Raw genomic sequence first — 18,937 nt, forward strand, 5'->3', positions numbered from 1 at the left:
TCTAACAAAGTTCAGATTATTGCGTAAAGTACAGACGTTGATGTCTACCGCTAGCTATAGTACGAAACATGCACTCGTACCAGGACGCAGTGCTGAAAATAAATTCCGCCATTGAATTTTCTCAATCTCATCACATGTCAATTATTGTAGTTCGAGCGCCATTTAGCCTACTTGTATAGTACAGTATGTACTATACACTCGTGTCTCAGTCTATAAGTACAGTATGTAGTGTACTTGTACACTGTATGAGTAGCTACAGGGTACCTCGTCTCGACACGGGACACCCAATCGGCCCTCACAGAGTTGAATGGACTGGTCCGCACAGACCCTACGTCTACAACTTCCTAGAACACTATATTTTAAAGGGAATGTTTCAACAGTGAGGTTGTCAGCATACCCAAAGGTCAATGGATGAATTTAAGCATGCTTCCCCTTCTGTGCAGTTCTGTGAATACTTCGCCCAAGTTTTTTCTCTTTAGCATCATATTGTATATCATCATTATACAATTTTAACTGTGTTGAAATATGTTGCTGCAGTCAGTGGTTACCTTCATTGGCTAAACTAGCAGCAGCCCAGAAAAATGTGTATTTAGCGCAATGCTCCTTGAGGTTCTCGGGACACTCTCGGGGAAGAGTGGCGACGAAATCTCCACTGCTCCACTGGTTCTGCTGGGCAATCTCCGTAGGAACCATCACCTTATCCATCTGCTCGGTCTCTTGAGGTTTGTCGATACCCTCAAGCTGGTCCTTGACAGCAGCATCCTTTAGTGTTCGCTGGTACGTCTGACCCGCCATCAATCTCGAGGGAACCACAGCCACTCTGTCTCTGAGATGCTGGTGATGCACAAACACGGTGTAAAGAGCATTTTTAAGTCGAGCATTAGATCGGCCGTCATATTTATGCAGATCGGAGTCCTTGCTCATATCTGAAGCATAAGTTCTCCACAGATGAAGCAGCTCGTAGGTGTATCTCGACTTTCTTAGAAAGAAGGACGACAGGTCGAATCCACCTTCATTGTCCAGAGCAATGACCATAATAGGATCGTTTTCCAGTCGTCTCTTTCGGGTGTCACCTTCTTCTTCCTCCTTTGTCCTCGCTTCAGTCTTGGCACGCTTATCGTAGTAGCCATCTCCATGCCGCAGTTGTCTATCTGGAAGGGCCATCTCAGCCAGCACCTCCGGGTCCAGGACCCATGATGCCACATCAACAGAAGGATGAGTGATGTAGGCGTTGTTGTCCAGCATCCATAGCCACTCCTCATGTCCCTGCTCCTGGTTGAATTTGGAATCGCCTTTGATCTGCTCCAGAGCCTCGAGAGGTCCAGTTCCAATTAGAGGTACCTGCTCAGCCTTAGCCATGACGGAGATGATAGCATCCAGATACTTCAGAGCAGCGTCATACTTAGGTTGCCAGCCTCCTCCTGCTGGAGAGTGAGGGTTAGATGCGGGGTTGGGCTTGGTCTCGACCTCAACAAAGACACATTTGACCTTGTTATGCTCATGCAAATCACAATATTGCTTTCTGTTGTCCTTGGTACGCGTCTTCTCCACTCCCTCCTGCTGGTATGCGTCGACCGGGGTCACAAGAGTGACAGAGATGTCGTTTTTTCTGTTCGAATGCTTCTCGAAGTAATCTGAATCCTTTAACTTGTTCACTCTGTCCTTTAGATTGGCCAGTCCATTCTCCTGTTCATGTTTCAGCAAGTCGTAGTTATATTGACGCTGCACCTTGTTCTTCTGGGTGCGTTCATCCTCCTCTTGTCGCTTAGAGTCCTCCGAACCGTACCACAGTTCCTCGAGAACCTTCTGCTGTGCTTTCTCATCCTTCTCTGCGTCCTGCTTTCGGGCAGTTCTGATTTTTTCCTTCATAGATTCCAGGATTAGGGCCTTCAGCTCATCCTTGTCCTTGGGGTCCAGAAAGCCTTCGACCCACACATGCTGGGGAGGCGGTTCTGCAAACCCCTGCTGTACTTCGGCACCAGCCAGATGCATTTCCAACTTGCTCATCTGGCCTCGCATCTGACCTGTCAGCTGACCAGCCAGATTCAGTGATGCCTTATTTTCGCCAATCATGCGACCGACGTCTTTGCCAGCAGTTGCTTTGTGGTTTTCTCGGTTCATGGGCGTGTCGGTGGCTTCGAGAGCCAGCCGAAGTACAGAGTGGGAAGGGTCCACTGTCGACACCTCAGTGGCAACTGTCTTTGTTTCCTCTATGGGAAGCGCTTGTGAAAGTGCAGCAAACAGCCAGAGATACGCCTTTTTGTGCACCATGGTGATATTGTCGGTATCGTTAGTTGTGTGAGTGCTGTACTTGTGTTTAAGACCGCTAGCATTGTGTAGACGCGGATGGTGCAACTCTAACCTGACGCTTATGCAATGTAGTCGGAAAGTGCCAGGGGTCTATTGTAGGATCAATTTCAGGGTCGGAGGAGTTCATGAACAGCCTAATAGTACTCGAGTCTTGATTCTACGTTTTTCTTCTCTAATCTATGACCTGGCGACTCATATATAAGGACTTGTTATCGTCACTTGCGGTGCCCACTTTTCTACCATTGGTTAAGCTTTGAGGAGCTCCCCATTTTGAGTTGAGCTTTATATGCGCCTACAATAAGTGTACACACTGGAACCTCTAGTATAAGTGCAACGCGCTTTTTTTGACTCATGGCGTGTGGGTCAAGGATTCTTAAAGCTATTGGGCGTGGATTTAACAATGACAGGTCTCCTTTGGTGCACGTGATGCGGTACATGCACACGTACAGGAACATGACTTGTACTTGAAGGTCGCTTATTGTGCATTGCATTGCAGTTCATACTGTATATCCGGATTTTTTTCTTTCGGAGACCGAAGTACATACTCTTGAGTACTTGTGTGCGGTCAAGTGTATTTAGTTTAGTTTTGTTAGAATTCGCGACTGACAATGATATGATAAAACCCTCAAATAGAAAGTACAAGTACTGTAAATTGCATATGAGGATGGCTGTAGTACAGTGTATCAAGTTCTTCTACTGTTCATACTGTATGATACATGTGAGCATTGTTCTCTACCCTCCGAGCCACTCAGCATGTTTTTTACATACTCAGGCGGAGATCAGTGTTTTAATGGCTGTGTAAACTTACGCCTTCACAAAGCAGTTGTGATAAAGAAAAGGCGGCTTCTCATCGTTCATAACAATGGCTCAATGAGGCGTAAATATATTTACGCACTCTACCAGGCTGATCTCGACAGCTGCAGCAAGTGATCGCAGCAAATTGCCTGTACTCTCGTCTCGTGGTACTTCCAACCCTTGTCCCATCGGAAACCCACAACCGATGCCGAGTAGCGAACTCTTCTTTCAGTAATGACAAGTATGTACTGTACTTGTAGTGTGAGGCTGGACTCCATAACTTTAAGATTATGTGAGCAAAGCCTCATGGACCCGGGTATCGTACTGTGTGAACAGGACTAAGGGAAAGAAACAAGCACTGACCACTCAAATTACAGTAAACAAATAAGTGTGTCATCTTACACAAAATTAAGACTAGAATTACAGTACATACAGTAGTGTTAAACACCACCCTACAATAAATCCTGTGAGAGCAGAACCTGGCCGCTTGCCATCAATGTCAGGGTCAAATCAATCAAATAAGCCAGTGATAGCCATATTACTAATTGTGCAGAGAGGGCGCATTGCGGATCATGAGAGGGCGTCACCATGGATACAGAACATGGATCGGCTCTTCAGTGGTATTGCTGAAACCAATCTGGCGTGATTCAATCGGCTTCTATCAGCGAGATGTAGCCCAATCACCATAGCTCACTTGCCCCATACCCGCGACTCTTATGCAACATTTGTCATAGGCTTAATTTTGGCAGATTATCATATACATATACATATTGTCACCACGTGACTAGGCGAAATTGTATGCAGGCTTCTGAACTCCAGGGACTCTAAACATCTCTGCTTGCAACCCCGACAGCCAGAGCAAAAAATGGGTCTCCTGTCGCTGGGAACGCCCTACGAGTGGAAAGACGCGGCCCAGTACGCCGCGCACGTGCGCAAAAACGGAATCGAGCAACTCATCAACATCTACAATGCTCACAAGGACAAAAAAACCACCCAGCTGTTGTGGGGAGACGAGGTGGAATACATGGTGGTGAAGATGGACGATAAGAAGAAGCAGGCCCTTCTGAGTCTCAACCAGGAGCTGATCCTCGATCGACTGACCGCCCAGGAAGAGAAGGGTCTTCTCAATGACGACAATGTGTCGTTCCACCCTGAATATGGCCGGTATATGTTGGAGGCTACTCCCGCACGACCCTACACCGGTGACTTCGACGACATTCTGCGTGTGGAAGGCAACATGCTTGCACGTCGACGAATTGCACAGTCGTCGATGGCCGATCGAGAGTTCCCTGTCACCCTGACCTCGTACCCTCGATTGGGAGCTCCTGGTCAGTTCACTTCGCCTTATTACGAGCCCAAGGGTGCCGCATCTCGATCGCTGTTCCTTCCCGACGAAATTATTAACACCCATGTTCGATTCCCCACTCTGACAGCCAACATCCGACGACGACGAGGAGAGAAGGTGGCCATTAATATTCCTGTTTACAAGGACGAGAAGACCATGGAGCCCTTCAATGACCCCACCATCCCCCATGAGCGAAACCTGTTCCCAAAGGAAGATGCCGAGGCCAAGACTGCAGCTCTGGTTGACCACATCTACATGGACTCCATGGGTTTCGGAATGGGATGCTCTTGTTTGCAGATCACTTTCCAGGCCACCGACATCCACGAGGCCCGGAAGCTCTACGATCAGCTGACTCCTCTCACTCCCATTCTGCTTGCTCTCTCTGCATCTTCGCCAGCCTACAGAGGTTACCTTTCTGACCAGGATGTTCGATGGAACGTCATCTCCGCATCCGTTGATGACCGACGACGGTCTGAGCGAGGTCTCGAGCCTCTCAAGGAAGGCGAGCAGTTCATTTCCAAGTCGCGATACGATTCCATTGATCGTTACATTGGAGAGGACTTGTTGGAAGATAAGGCTCGAGCAGCTCATCTCAACGACACTGACATTGCCATTAACGATGAGCTGAAGAACGACCTGGAGAAGGCTGGTTTTGACGAGCTGTTGGCAGACCATTTCGGTCATTTGTTCATCCGAGACCCGATTGTCGTCTTCTCGGAGCGACTGGAGCAAGACAACGAGAACGACAGTGACCACTTTGAGAATATCCAGTCCACCAACTGGCAGACGATGCGGTTCAAGCCACCGCCACCAAACTCGTCCATTGGCTGGCGAGTGGAGTTCCGGCCCATGGAGATCCAGATCACCGACTTTGAGAACGCTGCATTTGCCATTTTCGTGGTTCTGCTTACTCGAGTCATAATATCCTACAACCTGTCTCTCCTCATTCCCATCTCACTGATTGATGAGAACATGAAGCAGGCTCATGCTCGAAACGCCTGTCGAGAAGCAAAGTTCTGGTTCAAGAAGGACTTGTCAGACGTGAAGTCACGGGAGTATGCCAAGATGTCTGTTGACGAGATCATCAACGGATGCGATGGCTTTATCGGTCTGGTCCCTCTGATCAGACGATACCTGCACCAGATGGGTCTTAACGTCGATACCATGTGTCGATTGGGCCGATACCTGGACCTTGTGTCTCAGCGAGCATCTGGAAAGCTTGAGACGAACGCTACCTGGATCCGAAACTTCATCAGAAAGCACCCCGACTACAAGAACGACTCTGTGGTTTCGGCGGAGATCAATTACGATCTGGTTGCCGAGGTCGAGAAGCTCTCCCGGGGCGAGGACTGGAATGGCATTGGAAAGGGTATTCTTGGAGGTTTTGAGTACGAGAAGGAGTAGGTGTAGTTATAGCTATAATTATATATGAGCATGGATTGCAAATGACAAAGTAGCTGGAATGATTGTTTGATCGTACGTTGCGTACAGCAGCATTTCAGGATGCCCGCACTGCACACCTTCCCTTATGCAACGTGTTTCTCAGGAAGAGTCCTAATGAAATGTGTGGGACAGGTGTATCCGTTGACGTTCTTGTTGAGATACTTTTGGTGGTTTTCTGTTGCGTCAAAGAAGGAAGAAATCGGTTCAATTTCAGTTACAATGGGGTTCTTGTAAAAGGTCTCCTCCATTTTGTTCTTTACTGCTTCTGCCTCTTTCTGTTGAGTATCATTGTGTGTGAATATGGCTGATCGGTATTGGGTGCCCTTATCACTACCTTGACGATTGAGGGTGGTGGGATTATGCATTTTGAAGAAGAGCTCAATGAGTTCAGGATAAGAGATTTGTTTGGGGTCGAACGAGATCTGGAGAGCCTCGGCGTGTCCGGTGAGGCCAGTGCACACCTTCAGATAACTTGGGCTTTCCTTGGCACCTCCAGAGTAACCCACTCTACAATCATATAGCCCCTTTCCCTCGTACTTGTGTCGAAAGACGTGTTCCACTCCCCAGAAACAGCCTGCTGCCACTGTAGCTATTTCGCATCCCTCAGGTTGTTGTAGTTTTGGCGAGATCTTTGGTGATTTCTCATCCACGGGTTTGGAAGAGAATCTACTGAATGGCCAGACCATACTTGAGAAGGATGAGGTAAATGGGGTGCTGGAACGTTGTCTAGCCAGTAGTATGCCAAGCGGTTGAGTGAGAGTACTGGAAAAGACGTGAATCAATATTCACAAGAAAGTGAATTGTAGATGAATACAAAAGCAACTATGAGCAACTAAGAGAAGAGTGAGCAACTGACGCTAGATCATGATTAGTGGTGATAGAGCAAGGTTGAAACCTTATCTACAGTACTGTTCTACAGTGTACACACGCAACACATGAAGAGAGAGGTAAACAAGAACTGTCTTAGTACATACTGTAGGTTGGTGTTTATGACAAAAGAATGTACATTCTCCCGCTTTTATGAAATATGAGACATGTTTGGTAATATCTATTCAGACATTAATGCTCTTTCTATAGCAACTTTCTAGATTTAGGCCTTTTCCAGCAAACACCTGAGACTGTGTGGCTATTGGTCATGTGATTATCCTCGTAGAAGCACGTGATATCAGATCATGTGATCTCCAAACACTCGCACTAATGTGCTGTGTTCCTCTCAACGATATCATCTACTGTCTTAGTTAGCTGTCTTTCCGAGGAATCTAGCTGCCACAATCCAGGCGAGAATAACCGCCAAAACCACGAGAAGCTTCTGTTGAAGGGTCCAAGCAGGCTTGTTCGTTTGTGGCTTCTTCTTGTTGATGACTGTGCTCTTAGCCAAGGAGTCGGTTGAAGAACCCTCGGCCTCAACCACAGGAATTCGTCTAGGTGGCACGAAAGGAGCAGGCTCGGCCTCTTTGGTTCCTCCAAAGTGAGTCTGGAAGCTCTTGTCGTGAAGGTTCCATCTGCGCGACTCGCTGGCGTATGTCCGCTTGGTAGCTTCTGTGGATGTCATACTTCCTGCAGTATGTTCATCTGAGGTCATGAAGCTCAGCAGCCCCGTCAGGATCGTGGACACGGTCCATGCGGGGTTCCACGTGTCCGGATGGTAGTCACTTATCGACAGGCACAGTCGTGTGTTGGGCAGGAACCTGCCTGATGGAGTAATCATTTTGATGGCCGGCGGCTTGAAGGGATACTCTGATGGGAAGAGCAGCACACCGTGGTACTGTCCGCCTTCGTAGGGAGTCTCCGGGGGACCTGTGATGAGATAATGCCACTCCAGGAGATTGTTCTCTGCTGGTTTCGCGGTGATGTAAGGAGGAGCGTTTTCCTGTATCGACGCGTACTCCTTGACTAGTCGTTTGTTAGCTGCTTTGGTCGCCATCGGAATGGAGTCTGTGTGATGCGCAGCTTTGGCGTGCAAATGGTTCTGATGGCGGCTTGATCAAATCTGTTTTTGCAGATTGTAGCTATTACAAGTAGTGTATGGGAGAGGTTCTGGAAGAACAACGCAGATAAAGTTCGTCGGTATCGTGATTCTACAAGTAGGTGCATTAGGGGTGCCTAGGGATATGACCTTCGTGATAGTAAATGTTTGTTTGAGTGAAGACCAAGTTAAACAACGACTGGAGTATATCTCAGAAGTAAATTCGATGACACCCCGAAGAAAACATGACTTTTGCCTCTCATTTCGGTTGCCACATATTCTGAACTACTATGGCTTCTACCCTAATCGGGAAGTGTATATAGCTTTACCGTTGAGTTGAAATCGTATTGGATAGGAGTATGTAAGCGACGTAGTGTACAAGCACTTGTACAAGTAGCAGATCACTCCAGGCATCAGAGCGCCTTTATTCTCTCATGGCACTCCTCATATCCACACCAACTCCGACTCCATGTACTTGTACTTGTACTGGTATACCTCATCGATTCAGATGGTCTATTCATTCATTAAATAAGGGTGACGTTCAGAAGACGTTCCAACGTGTACTTGTACTTGTACCCGTATCAACATATGTATCGTTTGATCCAGTCGCCAGGCCGCTGCCGATAGCCTCAAACAAATCTACTTCAGCGATTTACTGCTTGTCCTTGGCGACACCGGCGGGGAAAGAGCCCTGCGTGGTCTCCTTCTTGTCCTTGCAGTCGGGAACGGGGTCGGAGGGAACAACTCCAGAGGGAAAAGAGCCGGAAGCAGTGGGGATTTTGTCGCTCATTGGGAATGTAGTGTGGGTTTGTTTTTGGTGTTGAAGAAAGAGTATTCGCTCAGAGAGACTGGATATTTATATATTGGCGCCGTTGGGGCCTGCAGCAGCAACCGAATCATTGAACTCTGTCACCAAGGTGCGGTGTCTATGTAGATGGAAGTTTGTGGAAAAGAGAGACGCCGTTGGATGATGTCATGGAGAAAGATACGTCCGTGAAAAAACACATTTGCGAGTTACAGTGACCATAAGGGTAATCCCACCGATCAAGTAGCAAAACATTAATCATTTATTGAGGATGCTCAAGTTACTTTAATAAGTCCTGTAGACCAAAAAAATTGCCTTCGACCAGATTTGAACTGATGATCTCAGCATTACTAGTGCTGCGCCTTACCACTTGGCCACGAAGGCGAAATTTCTTTCATGTCAGAAACCAGATCCGGTTTAGTCAGTAGTTCAGCTCAGACCAGCGGCAACCTCGAGTCTGGATAAGACATGAAACGATTGATTTGATTTCTTGATCTGTTAGCCATGATTCACTACCACGAGACCACGAAAATGACATCAACTAGACGAAGCGTCGACAAACCAAACCGACAGCGCCCCCCCAGCGCCACATATGGCAAAGAATTCAGAAGTTTGTATGATTTTATTGAACGCCAATAACCCGGCTTACTAGGTATATAACTGTAATGAATCATTAGAATAAAAATATATAATTAATCTGTTACTTTCCTTTCCATTAAGAGATTAATATGTCAGAGTATCTAAAACATTTGGCTTTATCCGGTTGTAGGGCTGTTGCCTCATGGGCTTCTCTTCTACGGTCTTACCGTCGAATTTGTACCAATAATTTGACTTGAGTTTGTTACTGTAGCCCAGAAATATCCTTATTCGTCTCTCTCCACTACAGTATGTACATACTCCAGGTAGGAACACTACAAGAAGCGCCACACCACTCCCGTACCCCCCCTACCTATCAACCTCAACCAGCCTGGGGGCCGTGCCGCCTACATAGTTATATATGGAGCCTGTCTTCTCAGATACATTCTTCTAACTCTGGGTTACTAATCCAGCTTGACGGCTTGTACAAAACCATTGCCGAACTCCCAAATTTATGCGACAATCCTCCAGTATCCACCACCGCCACCAATTGTGGAACATGATAAGGTTCAGGGTTCATGCAAGGTGCAAAAAATTTGGGATTGTAGGTAAAATAAATTTCAGTCCATTGGTGCTACTCTCGCACACATACATCATACGAAAATGAAACGAAAGCATTCTGAGGTGTCTGAGAAGACGAAATCAGAAAAACCGGAATACAAGTCAAGCCTCAAGATGGAGGAGGGCGCGTTCCCCCGAGGAGGAGCTGGAGTGCTGTCTGCCATGGAGATTCGACAGACTGCCGATGAAGCTGCGAAGGACCTGTTCGAGGAATCACAGGCCGCCAAGAGCTCCAAGAAGAAGGGTGGAAGAAAGGCAAAGCAGGCTGTGACGAGCGACATTGTTGCGATCCAGTCTCTTTCTCTGGACAATATCTCTGTTGGTTCCATTATTCTCGGACGAATCGTCAATATCCAGTCCACCGCTTGTGTCGTTTCGCTGCCCAACAACCTGCATGGTTTCGTGTCTTGTGTTCAGGTCAGTGAGGCACTCAACGCCAAAATCGAGGAGGGCGAGGAGTTCGACCTTTCGGACTACGTCAAGGAGGGACAGTGGGTTCGAGCTTCTGTCGTCGATACCTCTAACAAGCGTCTGGGTCTCAGTCTGCTGCCCAAGGATGTCAACAGGGATATTGAGGACAGTGACATTGACGCAAACATGGCTCTGCAGGTTGAGGTCAAGTCGAAGGAGGATAAGGGTTACGTTGTTGCTACCGGTATCAAGGGCAAAAAGGGCTTTATCAAGGACACCGACGTTGAACTCAACAAGGGACAAATCGTGTTGGCTTGCGTGCTTCGAATCAGTGGCCGAACAATCACCCTGGACACAGAGCATACCGGTGAGGCCGTCCGGCAACTAGAGGACTTCTCCAGCGCTGTCGCTGGTACCCCAGTCACAGTCGTCACCACCGATAAGCGAAATAACGGAGCAGTGGTTTCCGTCTTCGGTTCCGTTGATGCCACCATTGATCCCTTCCAGGGATCCTTTGGCCTTGAGGAAAAGACTAGCTCTGTTGCCCGAGTTGTCGCTACTCTCGACCGTGGTGCCAGCGGCAAGCGAATGCTTCTCTCTGCTCTGCCCCACGTCGTCAACTTGGAGGATGCTGACCCCAGAATCGGTGAGGCTTTCCTTCCTGGACAAGTTCTGGGCGTCAAGGTCACTCATGTCGTTCAGCACGGTCTGTTTGTTGAGCTCGCCGAGAACATTCCTGGTTTCATTCACATCTCCAAGCTCGCTGATGAGAAGACCGATTCTACAGCCGACTACGAGGTTGGCCAGACTCTTGATGCCAGAATTATCGCTTTTGCCCCCCAGGACGAGATGTACGTTTTGTCTTGTGAGCAGTCTGTCATGGATGCCAAGTACATTGCCACCAGTGATTTGTCTGCTGGTGACAAGGTCGAAGGTACTGTAACTAGGCATCTCCCCAAGGGCGGTATTATCGTGGCACTGTCATCTTTCATCACCGCTGTTGTGCCTGCTGCTCATCTTGTTGATGCCAAGATGGCCAACCCCGAGCTCAAATTCAAGATTGGATCCAAGATAAAGGGCCGACTTCTCGGTGTGGACAGCAGCGGTTGCCGAATGACCATCAAAAAGTCTCTCTACAACTTGCCTAAGGACGATTTTATCTCCTACGCGTCTGAGATTGGCGACATTGGTTCTGGAACAGTTGTAAATGTCAAGCCTGGAGGGTGTGTCGTCGAGTTCTGGGACAACTCTCAGGCCTGGCTTCCTGCTGGAGAGGTGTCTGAGGCTTTCATCGCTGACATTACCAAGCATTGTCGAGTTGGCCAGACCGTCAAGATCCGAATTCTGGATATCAACCCTGAGAAGCAGTCTATGCAGGTCTCCTGCAAGCTCTCCAAGGTTGCCGCTGAGCATGTCTCTGGTGCCTACGAGGGCATCTCTCTTGGAGACCTTGTTACCGGTAAGATCATTGACAAACGAGGTGACTTTGTTATCGAGATGACCGTTGGTGATGTCGATCTCACTGGCGTTGTTCCTCGAAACCTGCTCCCTCCTAGTCACAAGAAGCTGCGTGTGGGAGACAAGCTGGAGTGCGTTGTCCTTGCCAAGCAGCCGTGGATGAGCTCTATGACTCTCGGTGCTCATCCTGACATCATCAAGGGATACCATAACAAGACTCTGATCAAGGAGACTCCTTCTGTTGGCCAAACTGTCACCGGTTGGGTCCAGAACGTCAACCAGCACGGTGTCTTTGTGTCTTTTGCAGGTGTTGTCGGTCTTGCTCCTCAGGCATCTCTTAGTGATGACTCTTATGACAAGTTCCAGGTTGTCAAGGGTCGAGTGACTTCTGTCAACGGCGACAAGTTTGCGGTCTCTATTGGAAAGTCTCTCAATGGTCCTGCCGTCAACCCCGTTGACCCCAGCATCTCTACCATTGCTGACTACTCTGAGGGTAAGAAGACCGAGGGTATTGTTACTGCTGTTCTCCCCTCCTTCGTCTCTGTCCGTCTTTCCGACAACCAGAACGGTCGAATCTCACTCTCTCAGCTCGAAACTCCTGTTGAGAAGGACGATAAGATCTCTGTGACCGTACTTGGTCCCTCTTCTCAGGGTGATCAGATCGAGCTGGCTACTAACGATGTTCGACTTTCTATCAATAATCTTGAGGAGGGCAAGGCTTACCCTGGTGTCGTTGTTCAGTCTACTGCGGACTCCATTTGGGTGGCTCTGTCTGCCTACATTGTCGGCCGTCTGGATCGAGCTGATGTTCAGGAGGCTGACTTCGCTGATGCTGTTGGTGACCTTGTCGAGGTTTCTGTCTGCGGTATTGAGGGTGACAAAGTCAAGCTTCGAGGAGCTCAGTCCGAGGAAAAGTCTGAGGGCTTCTCAGAAGAGGCGCTGCCCGCCTCCAACGGACTTCAGGGTGCTCAGGTGACTGCTCGAGTCAAGAAGATTGAGGTTGACTACGTTCAGTGCACTATCAACGTCAATGGCAAGTCCTCCACTGCCACAGCCTCTCTTGTGGATGCTGTCGATGATTACTCTCTCAAGCTCAGCAATGTCTACGACATTGGTGAGACTGTTCCCGCTGTCATCTGCTCTGCCAAGGAGCCCTACGCCATTTGCATTCGAAAGAACCCGGAGGGTGTCGATCCTCTCCCTTCGCTCCCCCTCAAGCGAGGTGACAAGGTCAAGGGTGTCGTCACTGGTATTGCTGCCGGTATCTTCGTTGCTATTGGCCACGGCATCGATGCTCGAGTCAAGATCACTAACTTGTCCGACTCTTTCCTCATGGACTGGAAGAAGTATTTTAAGATCGGTCAAATCGTCACTGGTCGAATCATGGGCTTCTCTGACAAGGGTCTCCCCGACATGTCTCTCAAGCAGCGTCATATGACTGGTGACAAGCTCATTGAGGGTCCCCAGGATCTCACTGTTGGCCAGAAGTACGACGGTTCTGTCCAGCGAACTACCGACTATGGTGTCTTTGTCAACATTGGAGACGCTACTGGTCTGTGTCATAGATCCGAGATTGCCGACACCCCTGTTGGTGATTGCTCAGAGCTCTTTAATTCGGGTGACAAGGTCCGAGTTATTGTTCTCAAGATTGAGGGCAGCAAGGTCTCGCTTGGAATGAAGGCTGCCTACTTCGAGGGTGATGAGGATGACAATGACGAGGAGGACAGCGATATCGAGATGGAGGTCGAAGAGGACTCCGAGGAGGATGAGGAAGACAGTGAGGATGATGAGGACGAGGACGACTCTGAGGATGAGTCTATCCCCACCATTCGATCTACCAAGCAGCAGCAGAAGAAGGCCAAGTCCACTGCCATGGATGTTGGCTTTGACTGGTCGGGAGACGTCTTCGGAAAGGAGGAGGAGCAGAATGGTTCTGATTACGATGATGAGTCTGACGAGGAAGATGATGCCCCCAAGTCTCGAAAGAAGCGAAAGACTCAGATTGCTGACATCACTGCTGATCTTTCGACTGCCACCCCTCAGTCTGTTGGTGATTACGAGCGTCTGCTTGTTGGCAACCCCAACTCCTCTGTTTTGTGGATCTCCTACATGTCTTTCGTCATGCAGCTCTCCGAGCTTGAGAAGGCTCGAGAGATTGCCCAGCGTGCTCTTAAGACCATCTCTTACCGAGATGAGGATGAGAAACTCAACGTCTGGCTCGCTCTTCTCAATTTGGAGAACACTTTTGGCACTCCCGAGTCCACCGACAAGACCTTCAAGGACGCTGCTCAGTACATGGACGCCGAGACCATCTACATGAAGATGGCTGACATTTACGCTGCTTCTGACAAGAAGGACAAGGCAGACGAGGTCTATGCCAAAGCTGTCAAGAAGTTCTCTGGCTCCATGGAGGCGTGGATCAAGTACGCCACTTTCCTGTTTGATAACGAGCAGGCTGCGAAGGGCCGAGTTCTGTTGGATCGAGCCACCAAGGCCCTGCCCAAGCGAGACCATCTCCAGTGTGCCATCAAGTTCGCCCAGCTTGAGTACAAGTCTGGAGATGCTGAACGAGGCCGAACTCTTCTGGAGGGTCTGGTGTCTGTCTACCCCAAGCGAACCGATCTGTGGTCTCAGTTTGTCGACTTTGAGATCAAGTATGGCCAGGACAAGACCAAGATCGAGGCTCTGTTTGAGCGAGTTGTTGCCTTGCCCAAGTTGTCTCTCAAGCAGGCCAAGTTCTTCTTCAAGAAGTGGTACCAGTACGAGGTTGAGTCTGACGACGACAAGGCCGCCGAGTACGTCAAGGCCAAGGCGGCGGATTACGTTACTCAGCGAACAAAGGAGGATGAGGAGGAGGATGAGGAGGAGGATGAGTAAAAGAACGGTGGATTGTTGGTTTGTGATAGTATTGGTATTAATTGATTATTAATGATAGAATTACGTTAAGACTTGTACCTGTATTGTATATAGTAGCAGTAAGCGAAGACTATTGGAACAAGTACCGGTGGTCCTGCTTGACTTGTGGGTCCGTGCCCACAATGCCTCAAAACGCCAGATGGCGTGAGCCCATTCTCGGATGAAGTTCATGAGGTCAAACTGAGCCTCAACTAGCACACTATCCTCCATTGTGGCCTGGGCCGGGTATCTGAAGACAGGAAGACGACACAGTCGGAGCATGTGGAGCTTTTCGGCCCTCCGGGCATTTATCCTGTTATGATTGCCTGGTAGCTGGTTTGCTTGTAGCCAAAGTTCATGTTTGGGGTCGCGTTCCTGATCGAGCAGGGCCATCCAAACATAGTTCTTCATGACAGTGAAATGCTTGTGCCAATTGCCCATGGCCTCACGGGGCGTTATCGGCAGAAGGAATAAGAGATTATCGATCTACACTTCGGACATCAGGGCCATGGGGGGATCCACACGTTGCTGGTAGAAGGAATTTTTTTATTATTTTTCTATGGAAATACATTTCAACTACTTGATGCCTACAAACAATGTTATACCCGAATATCGGACTCGGTTTTTTTTATTTTTTTATTTTTTTATTCTCATGATTCATTACAGCTATATACCTACTTGTAGTAAGCCGGGTTATTTGCGTTCAATAAATCATACACTTCTGAATCTTTGCGATGTGCGCTGCGGGGCGCTGTCGGTTGGTTTGTCGATTCATGGCATTCTGAGTTGAACTGCTGACTAAGACGGATCTGGTTTCTGACATACATGTAATCCGCGCCGATGGTTTAGTGGTAAAATCCATCGTTGCCATCGATGGGCCCCCGGTTCCGATTCCGCGGGTCGGCGGCAGTGTGGTTACGGCCCATATCCTGGTGAAAATACGGCTTCCCGTCCGATCAGCCATAGTCAAGCACCAGAGAGCCTAGCTAGTATTGTAGTGGGAGACCATACGAGAATCCTGGGTGCTGTAATTTTTTTTGGCCCCGATTCACCTGAATGTTCTGTGGCATGTTTGGTGCAACATTGTTTTTATCTGTTCACAATCACCAGCTCTTACAGTAACTACGAAGGCAATTCTTAATTATTCACACAATGGTCATTCTATCATTGGGCAAACTGAACCTTCCCAACAACCATCATATCAACAACCCACTAAGTGATACCTCCAAATAATATCATTCGTTATGTGGAGAAGCCTGCTGCCGTTACTTGCACTCATACATTGGACACAGGCAGCATGGTGGATCACAGAAGATACCCGGTGTGACCCTCTACAGAAAGGCTGGTTGCCATACACAGGATGGAGATTCTTTCGGTCATTTGATTACTCCTTTGGTTTGAGAGCACTCGCGTCTGGTGGCTTTCCGATCAGCTCAAGGCACTTTATTCGAATGACCCACTGCAATATGGGCAAGGTGGACTATGAAGCTGGAGTGCCCTGTCAGCGGAGGGACGACTTCGTGTGGAACACAGACTACTGCATCTCGCCTACTACGTGCTTTCGGCCTGTCCGACGTAAGAAGTACGCCACACGAGACATGGCAATCTACCTTCCCTTTGCTACCGTGGTAGGAGGTCTGTTCATCTGTCCTAATTTTCGAGCTACTGGTATCAATTGCACCAACGAAAACGCAGTTCCAATCAAACCGCTGATAGCAGACTTCGCGGGATACAAATGGACGGAATACCCAAGCTACACCAACGTGGAACAACAGGTTCCATACTTGTACACTCCAGATATACTGGATGTGCGGTTCCGAAAACCTTTCACTAGCGAAGATTGGTCGGAATTTTTGGACGTGAATGAAGATTACGACTGGTCTAATGATGATCGTACTGCTATAAACAAGGCTGTCACGGACTCTCTGAACTTGCTGCATGGTTACCTAGATGCTTCAGATGGGGTTCTAGCGCAAGCTACCTCAGGGAGTCATTGGAGAACCATGTTTGGACAGCTTGAGGGAGCTACTCGGGAATTCGTTTCTGATACTCTTCGTTCCATGGCAGATAGAATCAGTGTTAAAGAAAAGAGAATAAGATAATAGATGGTATAGACAAAAAACAAGCAAAAAATAAAACAAATAACAAAAACATATATACTATCGTATTATGTCGTGTCTCACATGCCAATCATATTGTAGCGGGTACTGTATTGTGTTGAACAGTTGAACTTCAAGTACTGTATGTACATACTGTACAGGACAAGGCTGAAATTTGGGGTGAACCTAAACATAACCGTTCAATAAACGCGTGGCAATTACTGATGAGTGATTACAACACTGTGGACATCGCATAATGCAAATATTTATATGCAAACTTATCATTTTAGGGGTTCATATTAGAATGGTAAAGTCTTAGCTCCCCAGTCCTATCCTTCACACCTGTTGTTGACCACCTCTTTTACATCAGATCAACCCCTCCCCCTACCTGCATGAGTCTAACCGCACATACGTATCTGGGTGCATCTACCCAAGCACACCTCTCAACCCAACGACACCTCATGTTCGATCTGGCGACGCTGGATACACGGCTGGGGCCCTCAGACGATGTCAAAAGACGCGACGGTGTTATCGCCAAAGCTGGACCGTCGCGATGGAGATCTCCCGAGTTCATCGCATACTACATCATTCACCTGATTGCGCTGCCCATCATGTTCAAGGGTGCTTACGACGCGTCCAACCCACCCAATCCCAACTACGAGCTCATCAAGAAGGACCTGGAACCCGGCTGGATTTTCGGACGAAAGGTGGACAACACAGACCACCAGTATTCTGGTTTCAGAAACAACCTGCCGTACCTGGCTGCTGTGATTGTGGCCCAGCAGCTGCTCAAGAAGCTGTTCAAGCTATTCAGCAACGACAGCCGGTTTTTCGATGTCGGCTTTGCATTTGTGTTTCTGATTGTGGCTCACGGGATCTCCACAGTGAAGATTCTTGCCATCATCATTGCAAACTACTTGATCGGAAGCAAGATCTCAAACTCCAACGCAGGAACAATTGCCACCTGGATTTTTGGAATCGCAATCTTGTTCGCCAACGAAAAGGCGCTGGGATACCCATTCACCAAATACTGTCCCCCTCTGGCATTCCTGGATGACTATGCTGGTCTCATGCCCAGATGGGATGTCACATTCAACTTCAGCATGCTTCGAATGGTGTCGTTCAATGTGGACCGATACCGCGCAGTTGATGGAACGACCGAACAATGGCCATTGGACACAAAGGGAGAAATTGATCTGTCGAAGTCCAAGACCGGAGAAGGAGAGAAGAGTACCTCCCTTACTGCTTCCGATATCAGCGAGCGATCACGAATTGATATCAGTCACTCACCATCAACCTACTCCATGTACAATTACCTTCTCTATATGCTGTATAGTCCTCTGTTTATGGCGGGTCCTATCATGACATTCAATGACTTCATCTTCCAGCACAAGAAGGGCCCTCTGGCTTCGCTATCTTTTAAGCGAGTCTCCGTTTACGCCTTGCGACTGGTGTTTTGCATCTTTGTCATGGAAACCCTGTTACATTACTGCTACGTAGTTGCCGTGAGTCAGGAGAAGGCCTGGGATGGAGATTCGGCTTTCCAGATCTCCATGATCGGTTTCTTCAACCTGAACATCATCTGGCTCAAGCTACTGATTCCTTGGAGACTGTTCCGACTATGGTCCATGGTTGACGGAATTGATCCTCCAGAAAACATGGTTCGATGCATGGACAACAATTTCTCCGCACTATCATTCTGGAGAGCTTGGCATCGGTCTTTCAATCGATGGATCATTCGGTACGTGTACGGCCCCATTGGAGGTTCTTCGCGACCTGTGCTCAACTCTCTTATCGTCTTCTCTTTCGTGGCCATCTGGCACGACATTCAGCTTAGACTGCTTGTATGGGGTTGGATGGTGGTATTCTTCATCATCCCCGAGTTGACCGCTACCTTCATCTTCAAGCGTCCTCAGTTTACGAGCAAGTGGTGGTTCCGACACCTCTGTGCTGTTGGAGCAGCTCTCAACATATGGATGATGATGATTGCAAACCTGGTGGGCTTCTGTGTGGGTCTCGACGGCATGGGAGACATGCTCAGGCAAATGTTTGGAACCCGAGACGGCATCATATATTGCATTAGTGCCTCATGCGCACTATTCGTTGGCTCTCAGGTCATGTTTGAGGTACGGGAGAGCGAGAAGCGGCGTGGGATCAACATCAGATGCTGATTCTTATAATTTTGTAGACATTGTCATATTACCATAGCTAAA

At 48.4% G+C, this 18,937-nt stretch overlaps 7 protein-coding genes and 3 non-coding genes across 10 annotated transcripts; 6 read left to right on the forward strand and 4 right to left on the reverse strand.

The window, feature by feature from the left end:
• Positions 1-537: 537 nt before the first annotated feature.
• Positions 538-2,271, reverse strand: YALI1_E35503g (uncharacterized protein; the record flags this gene model as incomplete). Its single annotated transcript, XM_504578.1, has 1 exon — positions 538-2,271. The coding sequence occupies one exon, from the start codon at positions 2,269-2,271 to the stop codon at positions 538-540; it is 1,734 nt and encodes a 577-aa protein (XP_504578.1).
• A 1,699-nt stretch (positions 2,272-3,970) lies between these two features.
• On the forward strand, positions 3,971-5,854 carry YALI1_E35520g (uncharacterized protein; the record flags this gene model as incomplete). The annotated part of the gene is made up of 1 exon (XM_504579.3): positions 3,971-5,854. The coding sequence occupies one exon, from the start codon at positions 3,971-3,973 to the stop codon at positions 5,852-5,854; it is 1,884 nt and encodes a 627-aa protein (XP_504579.1).
• Positions 5,855-5,976: 122 nt separating this feature from the next.
• Positions 5,977-6,579, reverse strand: YALI1_E35546g (uncharacterized protein; the record flags this gene model as incomplete). Its single annotated transcript, XM_504580.1, has 1 exon — positions 5,977-6,579. The coding sequence occupies one exon, from the start codon at positions 6,577-6,579 to the stop codon at positions 5,977-5,979; it is 603 nt and encodes a 200-aa protein (XP_504580.1).
• Positions 6,580-7,127: 548 nt separating this feature from the next.
• YALI1_E35559g (uncharacterized protein) lies at positions 7,128-7,817 on the reverse strand (the record flags this gene model as incomplete). The annotated part of the gene is made up of 1 exon (XM_504581.4): positions 7,128-7,817. One exon carries the CDS (start codon positions 7,815-7,817, stop codon positions 7,128-7,130), a length of 690 nt encoding a protein of 229 aa, XP_504581.4.
• Positions 7,818-8,976: 1,159 nt separating this feature from the next.
• YALI1_E35571r lies at positions 8,977-9,048 on the reverse strand. The gene has a single exon. It is a non-coding gene; the product is annotated as a tRNA-Thr (tRNA).
• An 855-nt stretch (positions 9,049-9,903) lies between these two features.
• Positions 9,904-14,607, forward strand: YALI1_E35580g (uncharacterized protein; the record flags this gene model as incomplete). The annotated part of the gene is made up of 1 exon (XM_504582.3): positions 9,904-14,607. The coding sequence occupies one exon, from the start codon at positions 9,904-9,906 to the stop codon at positions 14,605-14,607; it is 4,704 nt and encodes a 1,567-aa protein (XP_504582.3).
• Positions 14,608-15,459: 852 nt separating this feature from the next.
• YALI1_E35635r lies at positions 15,460-15,534 on the forward strand. Its single transcript has one exon. It is a non-coding gene; the product is annotated as a tRNA-Gly (tRNA).
• Positions 15,535-15,538: 4 nt separating this feature from the next.
• Positions 15,539-15,658, forward strand: YALI1_E35636r. Its single transcript, XR_002432147.3, has one exon. It is a non-coding gene; the product is annotated as a 5S ribosomal RNA (ribosomal RNA).
• Positions 15,659-15,869: 211 nt separating this feature from the next.
• YALI1_E35639g (uncharacterized protein) lies at positions 15,870-16,727 on the forward strand (the record flags this gene model as incomplete). Its single annotated transcript, XM_068283157.1, has 1 exon — positions 15,870-16,727. One exon carries the CDS (start codon positions 15,870-15,872, stop codon positions 16,725-16,727), a length of 858 nt encoding a protein of 285 aa, XP_068139258.1.
• A 389-nt stretch (positions 16,728-17,116) lies between these two features.
• YALI1_E35652g (uncharacterized protein) lies at positions 17,117-18,895 on the forward strand (the record flags this gene model as incomplete). The annotated part of the gene is made up of 1 exon (XM_504584.2): positions 17,117-18,895. One exon carries the CDS (start codon positions 17,117-17,119, stop codon positions 18,893-18,895), a length of 1,779 nt encoding a protein of 592 aa, XP_504584.2.
• Between the last annotated feature and the right edge of the window lie 42 nt (positions 18,896-18,937).

Source organism: Yarrowia lipolytica, chromosome 1E (genome assembly GCF_001761485.1).
Source record: "Yarrowia lipolytica chromosome 1E, complete sequence".
Lineage (NCBI taxonomy): Eukaryota > Fungi > Ascomycota > Dipodascomycetes > Dipodascales > Yarrowia > Yarrowia lipolytica.